This window comes from Cyrtonyx montezumae, unplaced genomic scaffold (genome assembly GCF_038088225.1).
Source record: "Cyrtonyx montezumae isolate F1298 unplaced genomic scaffold, pur_monq_1.0 scaffold_6, whole genome shotgun sequence".
Classification (NCBI taxonomy): domain Eukaryota; kingdom Metazoa; phylum Chordata; class Aves; order Galliformes; family Odontophoridae; genus Cyrtonyx; species Cyrtonyx montezumae.
Window position 1 is genome coordinate 18408444 of NW_027072067.1, and position 19821 is coordinate 18428264.

The 19821-nt window shown below is 45.2% G+C and overlaps 1 protein-coding gene across 2 annotated transcripts in view; it reads left to right on the forward strand.

The window, feature by feature from the left end:
- Positions 1-19821, forward strand: part of GRM7 (glutamate metabotropic receptor 7) — a 212985-nt gene that overhangs the window by 128301 nt on the left and 64863 nt on the right. For both annotated transcript variants that reach the window (XM_065749588.1, XM_065749589.1), the window contains exons 5-7: positions 2505-2645; positions 12548-12748; positions 17872-18011. In XM_065749588.1, the coding sequence (XP_065605660.1) occupies positions 2505-2645; positions 12548-12748; positions 17872-18011 (482 nt within the window). The remainder of the gene's footprint in view (positions 1-2504; positions 2646-12547; positions 12749-17871; positions 18012-19821) is intronic.

Consider the following 19821-nt stretch of genomic DNA (forward strand, 5'->3'; position numbering starts at 1 on the left):
GGGTCAGTAGGGCACAGAGCTAACACGAGGAGACAGGTTGACCCCACTCCTAATTTTCTTTCTTGTATGAAAACATCTGTTTTCATGCTGTCTATTTTTATCCCATAGTAGATGGGTTGCTAAGCTAATTTAATGAGGCCATATGTTTTTCTTCTGCCTCCATTTCATCGTGTGGGGTGCCAGATTGAGTCAATTTACCCACTTATTTCAGAGAGACAAATTGTTGGCCATGGTGCAAGGAACTTTTTTCCTCTTTCAATGGAATATGTATTTACTGTAGCTCTTAACTGCAAAGTCAGAAGAACCAGAGATAGTTTAGTGCTGTAAGAACTTGTTGTTTCCTTGTTTCCACCCTCTTCTGTTGTGCTTGTGCAATCTGCAAAGCTATGCAAAGGAACAAAACAGAGAAGCTGAGATTATTGCCTCTTTGGTGGATTTGCACTTTTTAGGATGTCAGATGACTTACCCTGAGCCTCTCAGTGCGCAACTGGACTTTTTCAAACCCTTTTTTTTAGCGATCTTCTTTATACGGACTTCAGATCAGCAGAGTTTGAATACCTCAACCATCTTAGTGTGGTCTAAGAGGCAAAACTGCCTTGTAACCAGAACTTGAAATTTGATTGCAGTTCTGGAAGGTTATTTTCAAAATAGTGAATCTAGACCATCTCCTTAAGCAAAAGCTCTCATGTTGCTCATTGCAGACTAAAGATGTAACTTGAAAGACAGGAGAGCTCCACCAGCAGCAGCAATGAATATCCTGCTATTGAAATACACTTGCTTCAAGAGTTATGTAACTCTCCAAAGGGAATGAGCACAGCCCCCTTGCTGCACACTGACTGTCAGATTTGGGAAATGAGTATAATGACTATTTGGAGTAACCTATGAATATATCTGCTTTCCCCAGCACTACCTCCAGGCAAGGGAGCAGAGCTCTGTGCTGAGCTGGGCAGGGCTGGGAGCCACTGCTGACTTTTTAGCTCATTTGTGAAACTTCAGGAAGGAAATCTGTCTTGACTGTGCCTTAGATTTCTTTGCTGGCATAGCTAGAGCAGTGCTGTTGGCCAGGAATAAGAAATAAAAGTGGATAAAGCTGAAATAGACTTATCAGTACTGCAGATCATACATGCACGCATATGTGATGTTTGTACTACCTGCTATATGTATATGTGACACCTACGTGCATATGTATGTTGGCTACAAAAGAAAAAAGGTTTTGCATACGAATGTGTGCTCATGCAGTACTGTATTTGTCTCATGCAATTTTTTCCTTACAAAGACAAGCAAAACCCAAAGCTGGGATAGTAAAAAGGAAAAAAAGAGGGAATACAAAGCGTGATTTCACTGGGAAAGCAGGCAGGGCCTGGGAGCAGGGACCATTGCAAAGGCCACGTTTCTGATGTCATACCAACCTAGGGCATCTGCCTGTTGATTTGCAAATATTTGCATGCACAAGGGTTCCTTCAGGCTGTGAGGAGTTATCTCAACTTTGAATGAGAACGGCTGATAGAAGAGTGCTTAAATACAGCAACAAACAGCAGTGCCCTGGGTAATTAGTGATGTGGTTTGCCTTTTAGCCTAGAACTACCATTGCTCACCGGGAAAATAAATATTTCTCCTGGATTTCTGTATTCTACTTCAAGGAAAAATGCATTAAAATGAGCATGGTCTTTAAAGGATGTTGTCTGTGTTGTTAAATAATTTAATGAGATGAAAAAAAAGTCAAAGGAAAATACCTTTTTCCTGGCCAGTTATTTGAGGTGGTAGAGAGAGATAGGTATGAGACAGATAAAAACTATATGCTATGAAATAACGCTACACAGCTATGCAATATTTTCTTTCAGACACCACAGAGCACTAAGCACTTTGATAAATAAATATAAAACATGGGGGCTTTGTTTGTGCCTACACTGCCTCAGTAATGGGCTGAGACTGATGGGCCCAGGCCAGGAAACCTTCTGCCACAGCCTTTGGACTCTGTCTAAGCCAAACACCCATCACAGCTTTCCAGTCTCCTCTTCCAAGTGCTCTGTGTTTATTCCTCTGGAGGGGAAATGAAGAGACAAATACATGATGCAAAAGTATTAAGTTGTACTGATAATGGCCAATTGAGTGAGATGGAGCTGCAGTCTCTAGAGGTCTGGAGAGGTTAATTAAAAAAATTACAGTTGTATTGAGCTCCATCAAGTATCAGCTGCACCATGTCATTTATCTTCATTCCTTGTCTGTACGTATCTAATCCATTCTTCTCGCGTATAACTTTCTTCTTAATATTAATCTCTTCTACATGTATTTTACCTCGTTTTACAACTCAGCTAGTAGCAGAGTACTTTTCTTGCAAAGAGATAATGTGCAAGTGATTTTCTTTCTTTCCATGGCCTTCTCCCGTGGACAGGCATGAACGTGTGCTTGGTGTTGAAGGAGATACAAGCAGCAGCTTTGTTCCTCGGGCTGCAGCACTCGCTGTGAAGCAGGAGCTAAGCTTCAGTTTTCTCTCTTTTCTCCAGGGTTTGATGCCTACTTTACCTCCCGCACCCTGGAGAACAACAGGAGGAACGTGTGGTTTGCTGAGTACTGGGAGGAGAACTTCAACTGCAAGCTAACCATCAGTGGCTCAAAGAAGGAGGACACAGACCGCAAGTGCACAGGTAACTGCAGTCAGTTCATAGGTTCATAAGGTTGGAAAGGACCTACAAGATCATCCAGTCCAACCAGTGCTCCTCCTGGTGCTGCCCAACGCGGCCGTGCTGGAGCGGCTGCGTGGAGGATGCAGGGAAGCTTGGCTGCAGGCAGACTGAAAAAGTAAATTGAATGTTTGTTGGTTGTAGAGAAAATGGAACAGCAGCAACAGCCTTGAGGGACAGGAGTAGGTGAAGAGAGACAAAATTTCATTCTTTCTTCCTTTTTCTCTCTGTCCGTGTTGCAGGAAAATCAATATTCTCCATGGGACCCAGGACTTTTATTGGAGCACAGGGTAGCTTGATGGGTTTCTAAAAGTTCTTTCTAGGTGGAGAATATTTCCCCAGCTTGAGCCTTGTCATGTGTCTGCAAATCACAGAGTGGCCACCGGCTATGTCAAAGCACCTTCTGCTCGTAGGCTAGCAGAGTGCTCCTGAACAACCCACCTGCTTCGGTTTTGACTTCAGAGGGGTGGAAATCCTAGAATCATTAAGGTTGGAAAAGACTTCTAAGATCATGCAGTCCAACCTTCCATTTTCTGCCAATGTTTGCCACTAAACCATGACCCCAAGGAGTACATCTGCCCTTTCCTTAAGCGCCCCTAGGGCCTATGACCCCAGCACTCCCTGTGGCATTGTCTGAGCACCTATTTATCCTGATGTCAAACCTCAACCTCTCCTGGCACAACCTGAGGTTTCTTCTTGTCCTAACAAAATGCATCTGTAGGAAAGTATTGGCAGAGGATGGAATATTTTCATTTTAGACAGAGTTGTGTTATTTCAGTGCTATTGGAAAAATAGGAATGAGGTTTTTTCAGCCACATTGCCATCAATACTGTAAGAGGGTAATTAGAGCCAGTGATGTGATGTGACATGGGGCCCTTGCCTTCCCTTCCCCTTCCTTTCAGCTTTTCACAGCAGCAGTTAAAGTGTTGTGTTGAATAATTGTGTTGAATTTTGATCAAAGAAAATTAGTTCATAGGAGGATATGTTTTACTTTGATTGAAAACTGATGAAAACTTTCCATATTTCATATCGTCTGTTTCTGATTTCAATTCATGGAGGGGAGTAGGAGGGCTGCGCACAGAAGCAGCGCGATTACCGCTGGGAATACGTTGCCGTTAAGTTTAGCATCTGGAATCTCCTTTTGAGGGCTGGAATTGAAATAAAAATCACTAAAAGATCTTGAGGATAATCTCTCAAAGTTTTCAGTGCCCTTATTGTTTCTGCCATTATTTTGTTAGGGAAGAGAGTGAATTGCTCACAGCTTGTGCTTTCTGATGCAAACAAAAAATGGTGCTCGGCCTTCCCACGCCTCGCATTCAAGAAACATTTATTTTTGATGGCTACCTTATCCCACTGCACTGAGATGCCACATTATAGCTGGGTATTGCAGCAGTGATTCGCCCTGCCCTGGCGTCTTCCTTCCCTCTTGTACAAACCAAGGTAAATCGTGCATCAGAAAAAGCATTAGATTTGAATTATATCGCTGCTATGAGAATCTTAATGCCCCTTTGATGTGATAATATCATGAATGATCATCATTATTTTAAAATTTGATTGGTAATTTGTAATGCAGTGAGGTACTAGGCCACAGGCCATCGGTTTCTGACAGCGCTCGTGCTGCTGAGCACTGGGGCTCAGTGCTCGTGTTCGTGGCAGGGACTCTTTGGCTCTTGTGGATGTAATTGGGTGACAAAGAAAGGCCCCTCCAAGAGCACAGCTCGTGGGCACCTGGGCTGCTGATGCTGCAGCTTTCTGAGGGGTCCTTCCAAGCAAAACTTGTAACATCTGTTATGCATGAAAGGTTTGCCCTGATCGGGATGGATAATTGTAGGGTGAGGGAATTAAAGCACGTTTAGCACACCATGCCTTATTTCTAGACAAGGCTAAGTACAATGTATTGCTGTAATTAACACTGTTTCTAGCAAGTGAGTGACTTTGGCACAATTCAGGACACGATCCAGTGCTGCAAGTCGTGCCACTGCCAAGGGCACCTGTATTGTTGTGCGGCAATTTCTGCTGGGATGCAGGCCATGTCACAGCAGCATGGATGTGTGCAACGGCGAGAGCCAAGCCCACTGCTTCTCCCCAGAGCAGAGGGGGATCTGTTCTGTATGCTCCAAATGGTGTAGCTTCAGCCAGGTGCTGCCTTCAGGGCCTGCCAGCCCCTGGAGCTGCTGCCTCTGTCCTTGAGGAACGCTGTGATTTGCTTTTGAGGGCACTTCATCAGACTCTATGGGGAATCTCACGCAATCACTGGAGCAGCACAATAGTACAAAGTATTGGTTTCAGACAGTTCTTTGTTGGTTTACTTCTTGCTGCTTACTTTCAAGAATACCAATGACTCCCTTCAGCCAAAACAGAGCACGTCAAGGTAATGCACAAGTATCTGGAAGAAATTAGTCTTTAGTGCCATGTGTCGTGGCAGAAGTGTTCACGTGCTTGTTTTGAATAGGGAAGATTTAACAGAAGAAAGCAGCTGCTTTTGTAAAGGAGAGCAAAGCTGTATAAAATAGAAGTGAGGAGCCTTGCAGAATGCTCTGCTCACATGAGCAGAGGTGAGGAGATGAGGTCTGTGCTTTGGTTAGGAGCTCATCTGAAGCTCTTTCACTGAGCAAAACCATGCTGTGCTTGTGCCCCCGCTGCTCTGAGGTGGAGGGAGTTAGAATTAAGACATTAAAACAGGTTTTTCTGTATATATTGCCATGAACCAGGTTGTACAGAAGTTTCAAAGTGGTTATTGAAAACAAATATGCAGTGCAGAATATTTAAAACTACAGCACCGTGCCTCCAGCCCCCCCTCCCCCCCACCCGTGCAGAAGTGGGGCTGTGCCCACAGGTTACTGTGCTAGCAGTGTAGTTGCCCGTGGGTGCTCCCATTAGCAGCAGCTTCACGTGTGGCTATGGAGTATTTCCTGCTCCAGTGGAGGCTCCTGTGCCCAGGTATGGCAGAAGGGTGCACACAAAGGAATTATGAGTTCTTGCCATACCCAGCAGCATCAGCTGCATGAGGAGGACCTGTGTTTTTAGCAGCTGCCATCCAGGAGTGCAGTTCTAACTGAAAAGGGGATCGTAACACTTGACTGCTTTCACTTTTCAAACGTAGCTTTTAATTCAGAAGGCTTTACACTCAAGGAAACTTAATGAAGAGATGTAGGGGTGATGTCACCTTGGATGTCATCTCTCAGAAGGAAGACTGCTCAGAGAGCTTTTCTAATTACCTGCAAGTGTAATCAGTCTGATGGCACAGCCCTGATGTTGGCTCAAGCAGTGGCTGGCTCTGAAGAAGGCACTGGGAGAAGGCAAGCCAAAGTGACAGGAATGTAGGAAAAGCCTCAGTAAAAAGGGGGTGTTGTGCTTTGAATTTGAATTGGAACAAGAAAGCATGGCTCCAGGACTATGGTGGAAGGAGCATCGGTCAGGAAGCTCCTCTCCTTTCTCAGGAGACCTACATTATATTTCTTCACTAGTGAGTGCCTGATTGTGATCCTGATAGTGATCCTGAGGCTGATGTGAGCTGGTTGGTCAGTGAATGTTTGTCTTCAGTTGGAAACTCAAGATTTCAGTCCTTTGCTCTCTTGCATTGCATCTTATTTTGTGAGCACTCTGACAGTCCTGAGTCTGCTGAAACTTATTGGTGCTGATATCCATGAGAAAGAACAGTCAACTTTTTTTTCTTCTGAAAAAACATGCTGTGCACGAGTTGAGGAGCACACCAAGCAGGCTGAGCAGCGTGAGAGCTGCATGGCTCTTTGCAACTGTTCCTAAACAAAACATTTTTCCATTTTTTCATTAGTTTGTCCCACGTCAGTGTTATAACATAATGACCTATAAAGCTTCAACTCAGACAGCTCATCTCGTGCAGCATCACAGCACTTCGAAATATATAGAGCAGAATTTCCTGAAAGAACCCTGCAATGATTGATTCAACCAACATTAAACCAACCTTGAACAGTTTATCCTTAAGGTAAACCAGTTTTATGGTCTTCTAAACTCTATTATCTTTCTGAAATATATTTCTTAGTGGTGCTTTTATTTCTAGATATTCAAGGTGATTTGACAACAAAGCCCTGTGATTCAGTGATTCTCCCCTTGCTATTTATACATGTTCCTCTATTTGCAAACTGCATTTTTACCCAGGTGCTTAAATATAAAGGTAGCTCTAATTTAAGCCTTCTAATATTTAAGTGCTTCTTCTGTACGTTTATGTGATCGTTGACTTCATCAGCAGTCACTGCTACAAGAAGCTTTCTTCGTTTGCACGTGGCCAAGTTGAAGCTGTCAGGGGCCTGCGATTTACATCACTGTGCTGACTTCTTATGGCTGTGGTACTTCAGTACTGGAGTACAAACAACACCTATTGCAGATGTTTTAATAGGACTGCTGAATGTGCAGAAAACATATTGAGTAAGAAAGTTAGGTCAGTTTTCTAATCTGAAATCTGTTCCCTTAGATGCACATAGACACAGGAGAACAGAAACTGTTACAGTGGTTAAATCGATGCAATGGAGGAAAAAAATCACGGTCTGATGGATGGAAGAGGATGCAGCTCCACAGAAGTCATTGCACCAAGGTTCTCAGTGACGTGCTGCAGGGAGGCACGTCTCCTGGCAGCAGCCCCAGCCATCCCAGCACTGCTCTGCACTGCTGCTCCTGCTCCCAGCACCTGTCCCACCATTTTAATGATGTGGAGGGATGATAATTTCAAACGTATGGAATTAAAGAATTCACGGATCCCTGTGCTATTAATCATTATTATTATGGTCCTTATTGTGTGCTGGTGTTATCCCTGGTACTGGAGCAGCCAAGTTTCAGGAGGCATTTCTGCTGTACTGTGTTCTGGTTTTTACTTACTGGCAAGGCCCAGTGAGACAGAGATTTTTTTGTATTATCCTATATAAATCATCTCTCTGGTGCTGTGACTTTGATTAGAGAGTGTTAGCTGCAGAGGAGTAGTTGAAGCTGGCTGTTGGTGTTCCCAGGTTGGGTGTGTTTTGGTGGCATTACTAAAACCCCTAAGAACTGTTATATCTGTTGGCAGTGTCTAAAAGTGGATCAAGAACATATAGCACGTGTTCTAGTTGTATAAGTCATCCCTGCTTGTTACTGGTATACAGCAATTGGCCTGATTGGCACGCTTGGCATCCAATATGAAGTTACCCCTCTCAAGCAGAGCTGCAGGAGCTCTAGAGCAGTGCAGGCATGGAAGGGTACAGCAGATCAAGGGGCAGCAAGGCCCAGGCACTGGGGCAGATGCTCAGTGCCTCCTGGGCTGGTCTGGGCTGCCCTGGCTGCTGCCTCTGCCCCCAAGCCTGCACGAGATGGTGCCACGTGCTGGGTCTGGTGTGAGCACGGGGAGGAGTTCTTGTTCAGCGAGTGGTAGAAACTTGAGTATTCTTCTGTTTCCCCCAACAGGATCCATGGGGATTGGATTGATAGTGTTGAGATAAAGGCTTTTGTCTATAATGAGATCTGAATTAGCATGAACTGGGTAGATGACTGTAACTACACAGCAGTATTATTGGATCTTGAATTTCTTTGTAAAAAGACAATACATGGATTATATTGCAAAGGGGCCTGATTGCCGTTTTCCTCATGTTCAAATTACAATATTTACTCTCGCACATTGTTAGCTTTTCTCAGACTGATATTTGTCTACTTTCAAATAAAGATCTTACTTGGAGAAACCCTCAGATTCCGCAGCTCCTGTGTGCGCAGCAGTGCCTGTACCATGAGTGAACCGTAGCTCTGACCTTGCTCTGGCAACCCCTGGGTCTACATCTTTGTAAGAGGGGGAGCTGCTTGTCCTGTGCTGCTGAGCTCTTCTCAGGGGCACCAGCTGAGCTCTGCGTTGGGTGCAGTGTGGTTATGAGGTGGTACCTGCAGGTGCCACATCATGCATCATGGATTTGTGAGGCTGCTAACTATGCTCTGGATGTGTGAAGAGTGCTTGGTGTTGCCAGCACTCAGCTTGTGAGTTCTTGTCCAAATAGCAGCTGCCTGCTCGATGCTGCGAGCACTCTGCGATCCTTAAATTACACCTCTTGTTAATGATGGCTATCAGCAGGTTCTCAACAGTATTACTGTGTTAGGTTCATTTGGAAATGTGCTTAATCCTCCAGAAACTGAAGCAGTGTCTGCGTTGTCATCCACTGTAAGATCTTATTAATTGGGATTTTGAAGTCTGTTCATTGCATGAGTTATGTGCTGCAGGAGTTGCCCTTGCAGCATTCTCTACACCTCATATCGTGTTGCCAACATTCTGTGACTACTGGTGATGAGTTCAGAGAAATCATCTGAAGGAAAAACTCAGAGGAAAACGTGAAAAACATGAAAAACAAGGTTTCCAGCTCCTATCCCATAGAAGGAGGTGTTAAGCCATCATCCTCGTGGTGATGCTAAAAGTACAGCCGTGAGTTCTTAAACCTGCACTTCACTTCTGAAGATTACACAGGAGGACCTCTTCCTCTGTGTGTTCTCTGTGCTGCTCTGGTGGGTGGTGGTGGTTGGTTGGTATTTTTCTCTCACTCTGTTGCAGTATGTTTCTCTTGTGAAGATTTGCCTGAAGCAAGAGACCTCGCTCTCAGTCTCTTAGGAATCATGATGATGAGCACTTGAGACTGTGATAGAAAGTGAGGTTAAATTATTTGTCATCGCCTTCAAACAGATCTTTTGGAAGCAAAAAATCCTTATGTCAATGAACTGCTTTTGTGTTTCTCCCTTTTCCTGACATCCCAAGGTACTCGGTTTCAAATCCATGGCACCAAGGGGCCTTCTCTCCGAGCCACTGTGTGTGCGTGTGCCTCAGGTGTCATCTTCCTCATTCTTGAAGAAAAGAGTTGTGTGGCTACCAAAAGACCACAGAGTTAGGCTTGGTTGGTTGTTTTTCTGTTGTTGTTTTAAAGCATCCTTTAGGTATCAGGGCACAGAAGATTCGCATGCTGCAGTGCAGGTGAGCTCTGTGCTGTCATCACACGAGGCATTGCTCGGTTTCTTGCTGAACCCAACCCGAGTTCATCTGCTGGCTCCTACACGCATCCTGCAGTGCATCCCTCTGTGGGGAGCTGCTCACAGGCGGTGCCGAAGCTCCCAGTATTGCTGCTTTTGTCTGCAAGGAGCTGATGTCTTCTGTGAGTTTTCTTCTCTTCCAGGAATAATTAATAATTGAATCTGTATGCACCCACATATGTAAGAGCTATTCTTAAAGCACGTGGTGTATACGGCTTTCTGCTTGGCTTCTCCGGGACAGCCCAAGATGGCAAAATGCTCACCAAAGTAGGACTGCTGAAGTTGCAGTTGGGATGGTGCCCGTCCTGTCTGAGAGCAGACCTCAGGCATCAGTCCACTGATGTGCTCCTGTGATGTTGGTTTGGTGTCAGCTAGAGGGAGCAGGAGTGAACGCGTTCACGTGGAGTCTAAGTAATGAAGTCTGGAGGCAGTTTGCCATGTAAAACACAGCTATTGTTTTGAAGGATGCTTGCCAAATCAAATTTAGGCTGAAGTTGTGCTAGCAGCAGTGCCCTCTTCTTCCTAAGGTAGCTCAGACGGTGTTTGTGTGAGCAGCAGAATGCTCCTGTTCATCTAAGTTCTCCAATTGTGTAAATGAAATCATGCGTGCCTTTCCGGGTGAGGAGCTGCGTTTGGCTTTGTATCCAGCCTGTACACAAACTCTTGTGTGTAATACTCAGCAGAATGGCTCCTTGCAGCAAATTCCATCCCCATTACTAGAAATTCAATTACGTTTTTCACATCTAGTTCATTTCTGTGACTTTCATACTTGGGCGTTGTTAGTGTTGCTCGTTTATTTTAAGCAGGTTCTGTTCAGGTTTCTTGCAGATCCTTTGCCTCTGAAGGTTTTCTCTCTGCTGTGCATTCAGCCAACTGTGCCTCTGGAACTTAATATGCCTAATCAGTATTGTTTGTGTGCAGAATTTCAATCCCAGCTCCTCTTCCCTTGGCACGCGTTTCTGTTGCATTGCTAATTTGGTTATGTAGCTGAGCTGAAACCACTTAAAAGCATTTTCCTTGTCAGGGTTGGAGATGTAATAAGGTCTGTAATCAATGAGAGGGGAGTGGAATAATGAAAACGACAGTATGTGAATCTTCACAGTCTGGAAGCTCTCACTCTGCTGATTTATTTTCAGAATTTCAATGCTTCCAACATAGTTGAAATGTAGAACTGAGGCTTTGGTAGAGGGGATCTCAGCCAGAATAGGTTGAGTGGATGAGGCTTCAGTGGTGCACGATGGTATTTAGAGAGGGAAACTATGAAGGGGAATAAGTGTAGGTAATTAAGATGTTCACAGGGGGACATTGTGCTTTCACTTATTTACGAGGACCTCACTTCTGTGGGCAGGGGTACACATTTCTTGTGCTTGTAGTATTTCTGGAGGAAGGTGGTGCTCTCTCTGTGCTGTTTGTAATTCTGCTCCACCACCACTCTTCTCAAAGGAAGAAATAGGGATTGTGTGAGCACGGTGTGATCTTGGCAGTGTGGGCCAGCTCCTTTTTGGAGCCCAGCCCCTCAGTGAGTGCAGAGCAGGGAAGTGAACAGCCCACACGGTGGGCTGCTGGGCACAGTGCTGCACAGTGGTGTTACAGAGGCATCTCTTCCCTCTTGTATGCCCCAACGTATTTCCTTTGATTGAAAATCCCTAAAACATTTACAGATGCTCCATGCTTCTGTCCGTGCCCAGCCCTGCAGTGCTGTGCCTGTGGGAAATAATGGATTGCACTTCTGCTGTGTTCCCCACGCGGCTCAGGATGCTGAACAAGCAGTAATTGTGTTTCACAAATCCCCAGAGATATGGGTAACTATACCCATATAGTGGGCAATTTCAGAACAAACTCCAAGGCTCCCAGGTCTCTGCAGTGCCTTGCTTTGCACTCTGGCAGCACTGTTTGGTTTGCAGCAGTTGTCTGCTCCTGTGGCAGTAGCAGGAAAGCTGCCTCACGGCCTGAAGTTACCAGGTGATGCTCGCATCTCAGCTCTGCCAGTAGCTGCTCAGTGTACAAGCCCTCTGCTTAAATATTGCCTTCCACTCATCCCTGCTGTTGAGCTCTTTTGGGTCTCCAAGCTCTAATTTCCATTTTTAACTTCCCATTTTCCACCTGCAAAGCAGTTCCCCTCTCCCCGACGTTCGATGCCGTGGCCCCACAGATGAGAGGAGCACTGAGGTTGCTCTTTGTGCCACGCTGGGTGCTGCAGTGACAACTGCCAAAGCTGTTGCAGTTTGTATGACACTAAAGGCTTGCATTCCTAAAGCTCTGAGCTGCTGTACCATTTTAAGGGCAACCAGTGAATTGTAAAGGATGTTTCGATCCCTGCAGGTACAGGGAAGGGCTGTAAGTTAATGCAAACACCCCGAGCTTCCCCAGGCTGCACTAATAGCAGGTGTGTTCGTGCAGCTCTCTGGAGTGCCCCTTTGGCTGTGTCTGAAGTGGTGCTTTCTTCCCCCGGTCTGGCTGTGACTTTCAATTAGAGACTGGGATTTGAAAGACAACAAAACAGCAGACTTTAAAATACCAGCTGTGCTTTAGTTTTAAACGCTTTCTTCTTTCAAAGCCACGCTTGGGGAGCACGCAGAGCCTGGTGTTCTCTCTGTCTGAGTTGGTCCCTGTGGGTTACAGTTTCAAGTTTGTGATAAAGGCAGCATTTGTAAAGTAACTTGCAAGTGTCAATGATGCTGCTGTCAAGAATGAAAGGGATCTCTTTTTTTAATTTGTTTTAATTAATCAATTAATTAACCAATCAGAACTCAACGTGTGATGTTGTATGCTTAAAACGCGTGTTTCTTTCCACGTCCTCCAAGGGCATTCCATGTGACATCAGGAAAGCACCTTACTGTCCTTCTGTGTGTGATGTGCAGGGCAGGAGCGCATCGGCAAGGACTCCCACTACGAGCAGGAGGGCAAGGTGCAGTTCGTGATCGACGCCGTGTACGCCATGGCGCACGCGCTCCACCACATGAGCAAGGACCTGTGTGCTGACTACGGGGGGGTCTGCCCCGAGATGGAGCACGCAGGAGGCAAGAAGCTGCTCAAGTACATCCGCAGCGTTAACTTCAACGGTGAGCTGAGAGCTGCTCCATCAGCAGCGTGCCGCGTCCTTCTGTTCCGTTTCACTTCGGTTCTGGTGATGCTTTTGTTTGAGAGTTGCGCTAGAGGCTGTGGCAGAAGATTGTTGTCTGTTTTAGCATCGTGCTTTAGCCACTCTGAATGGGATGCTACTGTGCAAAGGCAGAAATTGCTGCTGTTGTTCTGGGATACTTTCCCAAAGCCTGTGATTTCCTGTGGGAGAAGTAGCCAAGTAGATGCCCAAGTTTTCCTTCGTCTTAATATGCCTGTTCCCCTTCGTGTTCCTTCCTGTATTTGGGGAGAACCAGCTGGATGAAATTCTGGTATCCCACCACACTTAGCTCAGTGCTCAGGAGAAGAGAGGGCAGCCAAGGGGCCAGGTCTGTTTGCAGAATCACAGCTGTAATGTAGACAGAGGAGTTACCCCAACCTCTGCTCCTCTGCTAAGTGTTTAGAGGAGCTGTAACATCGTATGAATGGGGATGGGATGACTTTTTTCCCTTTGTCAGCTTACTGTTTGTCTACTAACTTTTAACCAGTGGATGGTAATGGCTGAGACTCGTACAGCACGGTAGGCTTTCACATATTTTTATTTGCATTGCACTATATGAATTAGACCTGAATACTAGGAACATTTCTCTCCCTCTGTATGCTTTTCTGTAATTTCATTACATTATTACAGTTTCATTAACAAATGCTCACCTGCAACTAGAGGGACCAGAGCTGACAGCATGCAGAGATAGTGCTACAGCAACCTGATCTTATTTCTCCTTCATAAACATTGCTAATGTGTGTATCAGGAGGTCTGACTGCTCTGCCCAATCTCTCAATAAGATAAGAGACCTGAAATTTAACCAGGAGCCAAAAATCAGTCCTCTGAATCTATGTGTAGAGCAAATTGAGGAAGGTAATTAAAACATATCCTGTAGAAACATATGAAGTAGCCCAGGGTGTCACTGGCTTAAAATTTGTGTAAGCTTTGTGTCCCCATTGCACAGTCTGGGAAAGTATTTCTTGCTATAATCTACTACAAAGCCATTTTTCTTAATAAATTAAACAATGCTAGTTCAAGTACAATATTGTGCTTTGGCCATTCTAGTACTGGAGAGCAGGTCATAGAGGTTTGCATATAAGATGATGAATAGTCCTCTAGTCATTTTAATAGAGCTGAGAAACAATTTGAGAGGCTGGGTGCCTACTGCCTAGCTTTGGGAGTTGTCTCATGCTAAGTTTAGTTTTCTTATTTGCATTCTCTTGGTCAGTCTTTTAAAAGATGACTTTTTTTTCTCCATTTCTGATTGATTTACATGGCTGTACAGTGTTTTTTCTTTGCTTGTATGCACATAACTGACATCCAGCACAGAGACTCGAGGTGGCTGTTTGCTTATTTATCAGGGGAAGGAGGATGGTGACAAAGCCAAGACTGTTTTAAAACTTTTAAACTGCTCATGGCTATCTAGCCTTGGACATTTCCACTGGGAAAAGAGCCAGTTCCTGCACAGTTTGTTATCTGGGGGTGGGGTTCAGCTTCTCGTTGCATTCCTAGTGCAGAACTGTGCATGGGTTTGCACACCCTCGCTCAGCGTTCAGCTGCAGCCCTCCTGGGGTACTTTCCTGTGGATGTGGAGAGAGGCTCTGCAGAGCTTGCTTTTCTGCGTTATGTAAAAGTAAATTCCCAGAATTGCAGTCAACTGATTCAGCCAGCCCAGGATTAACAGCTGGATATAACCTACCAAGTGGCCGGCCTGCAAACAGGCACACGTGGATGTGGGAACAGAAGCAGTGAGAGAGGGACTTGCAGGTCTGGGTTACATAGTGCTGTTGTGGTAAGGTCTGGGAGCCCACATCTGCCTGGGCATCACGCTGCAGTGGGGCTGCTGGGTTTGTTTCAGTGGCCTTGGTGTTGGCCTTGCCCTTACCCTGCCCTTCCCTAGGCTGCTGGTGCAGCCATGCAATTCCTTTCATCGGGAATGGGGCTTGGAAAACAGTGTTTGGTCTGTGCTTAATATCTTGTTCTGCCTGTCCTCTACCTACCCCTAAATTTGTAGTAGAAACAGAGCAAAACAGTGGGGCTGCTTTGCCCAAACTGCTAGCCAGAGAGAAAAAATGCAACCCATTTTCAAGCCCATCCTGAGCCCGTGAGCTGGAGATCCTCTGTGCGTTTAATGGCCGTCTTTGTAACGATGAAGCTGAAGCCATCTCGCCCATAACTGCTTCTGGAGCCTTTTCTTCTCTGCAAAGGTAATGACATTCACGCAGAAAGAGCTCAAGCAACGTTTTAATGAAGAGAGGCTGGATTTGTACGAGGAGCTCAGTGTGACTTTTGGTATCGTCGCATTATCTTTAGAACAAAAAGCCTCCAAATACAGGAAACTTAAAACTCCCAGTGCTCGTGCAGTAAGATTCTGCAAATCCCATGGTGCAAAGTGGAGGTTGGATTTTTTTCCCCAGTGAAAAAGCTGAAGGCTTTGTTCGTCCGAGCCCTTCAGGTCCTCAAACCACAGTCAACGTGAATGGAATAATAAAGAACCACCTTGGCTGGGTGCACCTGCCTAGCATCCCATCCTCCTCCTATTCATTCATTCCTCTTCTTGTGGTGATTAAGGGATTGAAATTCTACAAATTCAGTCAGATTGCATCTTCTTTTCGAATGCATCCTGCAGGTGAATGGGTGTCATGTGCTCTCCATCTGTGTGGTGAAAGGACGGCGGATTTGTTGGGAGCTGAAGATGAATTAAATTGTCATAGCCCCTGAATGAGCAAGGAGCTGCAGCCTGCAGGCTACTACTCAGTTTCTGAAGTGCTTGCTGGAGCTGAAGCAAAATGTCATGAGTCTTAGAAGGAGGAAAACAAATCCTAAATTATCAGAAAACGAAAACTCGTCGACCAAATATTGTAATAATTATCAGGAAGACAAATCATAGAGAGATTCATTTTTGGAAATGCTTTTGCCTCTGTAAGGAGGTTTTCATGCACCACTCATTTTCATGAGTGCACAAAGGAGCAGGAACTGCACGTAGGGGTGACTGAGATTAGGACAGAAGTGGTGGTCCCTGCAGGCAGAGCACCAACACACAGCAGAGCCCATGCAAAGGTTGGTGCTCACAAAGCAGGTCCTTGGCTGCAAGTTCAGTTCCTCCAACTTCAGAGCTGGAAAACAGGAGGCTTAGGCTCGAATCCTGGCCTGGGACCATCCCAGCTCTCTGTTTCTGTAGCTAGTTGTTTTTCCTGCATTTTGCAGGCTTTTTTCTCTGCTTTTATATTTTCCTATATGCTTCTAAAGCAGAAGTGGTGGTGACCTGCAGACAGCATCGGGTGTGTCCTGGGATCATGTACCGCAGGGAGCTGTGCTGTGCAGCTGACCCAGCACTGATGCTGTCCCACGCCAAGCCTGCAGCAGCCACATACAGCACTGCTCTTCAGCAGTGACATTCAAAGTAATCCTTGAAGGCTGCCTATGTGCAGCCATTAGCAGAAGCATACAAAACGTCTCACTGCTCTCACAAAGCACAGAAACAGCACAGCTTGGAGCAGTGGTTCTGGATTGTACTTTTATTTTTGTCGGTTCTGGAAAAAAAGAAGAAAAACAAACAGAAATAGCCCTAACTAATCATATACAGCCTTTTAGACGTCGTGATTAGCAAAATCCCCTTTCCCATTTGAGTTGGCTTTCAGGAGGAGCTGAGGAGTTACGGCTGTTCCTCTTCACTCTAAGCGTTCTCACTGCAAATGTATTCCAGCCACGTGAATCTGTAATGACGATTAACTATCGGCCTTGTGCTCGTGAGGAGCCAGGGAGGAGAGATGTCTGTGCAAGATTTTCTGTACCAGCCTTTGAACCAAGTCCATATCTGATCTCTGAGACTTGCAGGATAGACAGGAAGCCATTTACCAGGGCTGCGATGAAAACTATGCTAATTTACTCCTTCAAATTTTCTTTTGCTCGCTGGAATTCAATGAAGAATGGGAATCATGAAGAAAACCATAATCTTAAAGTTCAGTGCTACTACAGGAGAGATTTTTCATTGCTTTGGGGGGTGAAAAAGAGAAAATAAGTTATGCAGAAGGAAGAAGCTTTGAACATAGAGATGCTAGAGCATAGCTGAAATCTTCAATCTTGACACAATATCACTCTGCCATGCTGAGACCAATTTTAACGCACGTTGTGATAAATGTGACCCTTAAAGGAAATACAGCACTGCTCTAAATTCTCCTCTAGGAAAGGGTTTACTTCTTACACCCCAGCAATTAAAATGCAGGCTCCCTGGGGAGCACTTGGCTGTGCGAGGACCAGGAATGGTTGGTAGCTGCACCTGGGGGGCAGAGGTGGGCAGCTCTGCTCAGCAGCAGCGTGGGGGGACTCGGGCAGGGATGCTTGCTTTGCTGCTGGCCCTGCATCCCAGCCCCATGCTGCTTACCCTGGTGCATGGCAGGTAAAGGAGGTGCAGCATCCTGATCTGAACGGCTCCAGCCGAGGTGCTTTTCAGCCTGTGTCAGTTTCACAGAGACTAAATAAAGGGAGCACGCAAGGAATGATCTTCCTATAGTTTAGTCTGTTCTTTTCCATCCCGACTGCATGCTGATTACAGGAATAAGAACATATTGTGGAGGAGGAAGCTATTTCTGGATGCCAATCAAGACTCACTAGACCTGGGCTGACTTCTGACAGCAGTATCTCTCAGAAGCAGATGGAACATTTTCTGGGGGAAAAAAAATCATTTAGAGGCTCCATTCACAAGTATGATTTTCAGTAAAGAACTCCCTAAGGAAAGAGATGGGGAGGGAGGCTGGAGGGCAGGAAGAAAAGCCTTCTGATATTTCTTGCTGCTTGCAAGGCTCGAGTGAAGGAAAGCTGATCTAGTTCTGCTTCATTTTATTTTTTGTTGGTGGGTCTGGGCAGTAGTAATTAACCACCAGAAGAGGATGAGGATTATTTCACTATGTCCAGAAGTATCTGTGTTAGATGGCTCGGTGATAGATAACGTTTGTGTGAAATACCTGGCCAGTCTGAAAGCTCCCAAGCGTGACTAAATAAAATAGCTGTTGTAAAGCTTTGGCTTTTTTTTCTTTTTTCTTTTTTTTTTTGGTTGGATTTGGTCTCGTTTCCTTCCCCCAGGCAGTGCTGGCACTCCAGTGATGTTTAACAAGAATGGTGATGCACCGGGGCGCTACGACATCTTCCAGTACCACACCACCAACACCAGCACCCCAGGCTACCGCCTCGTGGGCCAGTGGACAGATGACCTCCAGCTCAACGTGAGTCCGTGCCAGTTTTTGTTTGTTTGTTTCCAGGTGCAGTGATTAAATGGTTCGGTTCTGTTTTCTCGCTTTCTTCCCTTATCGTGCACAAACTAACCTAGTTCCTGTTTCTCTGCAGCTGTGTGGTGCATCATTTCTTGCATCTCTTTTGACACCTTTTATCTGTGAGTACCAAAGCTCCTCAGACAGATAAGGGCATCAGGCAGCCACGCGACTTTTATTACCTTTGCATGTCTGGAGTCCCTGGTATTCAAGTTGGAAAGTGAACCAGTAATGCGTCGAGGTTTGAAACCAATGGGCTTTCATTTGTAGGTGCTCTTTAGTTCTTCTGTTTTTAAGGAAGCTGAAACAAAGTATGTCTCGGGTGACTCACTTCTGTGTTACTTCTAGGCGAAAGATATCCATATGAATGAGATCCCTCTTTTGTAACAACGCCTGAAAGAAAAGTAAGGCTGTAAGAATAGGTGATCAAAGATTCCCGAGGTATTTTGATGTTGCCCAGATGGAAAAACAAACATGACTGTTGGCTGAGAAAGTTGGGAGCTCTTGTCAGCTCTGTCCACATGAGGAGGATGATGGGTCCCTGGCCTACAGACCTCTGGAGATCTGGCTCGGGCTTCCTGCTTGGCACTGTTCGTGTGCTTGGGCCCCATCTGCACGGAGGAGGTGTTCTGGGTTAACCACGTAGCTCTTTGACTCGCTGCAGATTGTCACAAAAGCAGAAAGATGATGCCTCCAGTGCAACTGGACTTCCTCAGCAACAGAAACTGCATAAACTCAGGGTGCTGCTGAAGTGGAATGCCAATTGCTACTAAAGGGTTTTCCTCTCCTGGTCCAAACAGCAATTAATGTGGGCTACCAAGGCTCCAGCCTTTGAGACGAGCCATGATATTGTGCTCTTCTTGAATTCTGATTCTCTTTGATTTGCTGTCTGCTGTTTCAGTCTTTTACAACTTCTGATGCTTGACTGAAGAAAATCTCCTTTATGAACTTGGAATTTACAATTCTTTTAGCAAAAAAAATTAATATTTTATTAAGTAAATCTTTATATAAACTACGCATCCTGGTTCATTAAAATTTAAAACTAAATTAATGGAGCTCGATTTGTATTCCTGCTGTTGTGCTAAATGTTTCCATAAAAAGCACTCCTCACCCTCATATCCTGAAGGCTACAGTGCTGTGTCAATAGCTGAGATGGTCTCAGTAGCTTCCCTTCACTCACAGGATTAACTTTGATATGACAGTCCCTGTGTGGTTTTTTCTTACAATAATAAGGAACGTTCTGGAGTTTAGAGGAGTCAAGGATGCCCTAAAATAACCAAATAAAATAGAAGCTGCTATTAAATATCTCCCAGGAAAACTGCCAAAGTCTGCAATTTCCTTTCAGTAATGAATGTCGAGGTAATGCTTCAGGATATTTTCCCAATTCTCGTTCTTTAACACCAACGTAAGAGGGGGAGACAAAGGATGGGTGGTGAGAGTGCTCGTTTTCATTTAGAAGATGCTGAAATGGTGCTTTATTTTCCAAGACACTTGTCATTTGGGGCTGTCTGGTTTAGTCCTGTGTGTCTGAATGCCCTCTGTTGCAAAAGAGAGATGCTGTTCTGCACAGTTATGCTGCTGTTAATAGTAAGGGCACTCAGGTCTCAAAAGTAGGAGGCAAATAAGTGCTGAAGACTGTCCTAGGTGAGTAACATGTTTTTCTTTACCACTGTCCTCATTTGAAGACGTTAAGAACGATTGCCATTATTTTTCCCATGGGGAAGGTGTTGCTGTACAGTCTGTAGGCAGTCCACTCTTAGAGCGG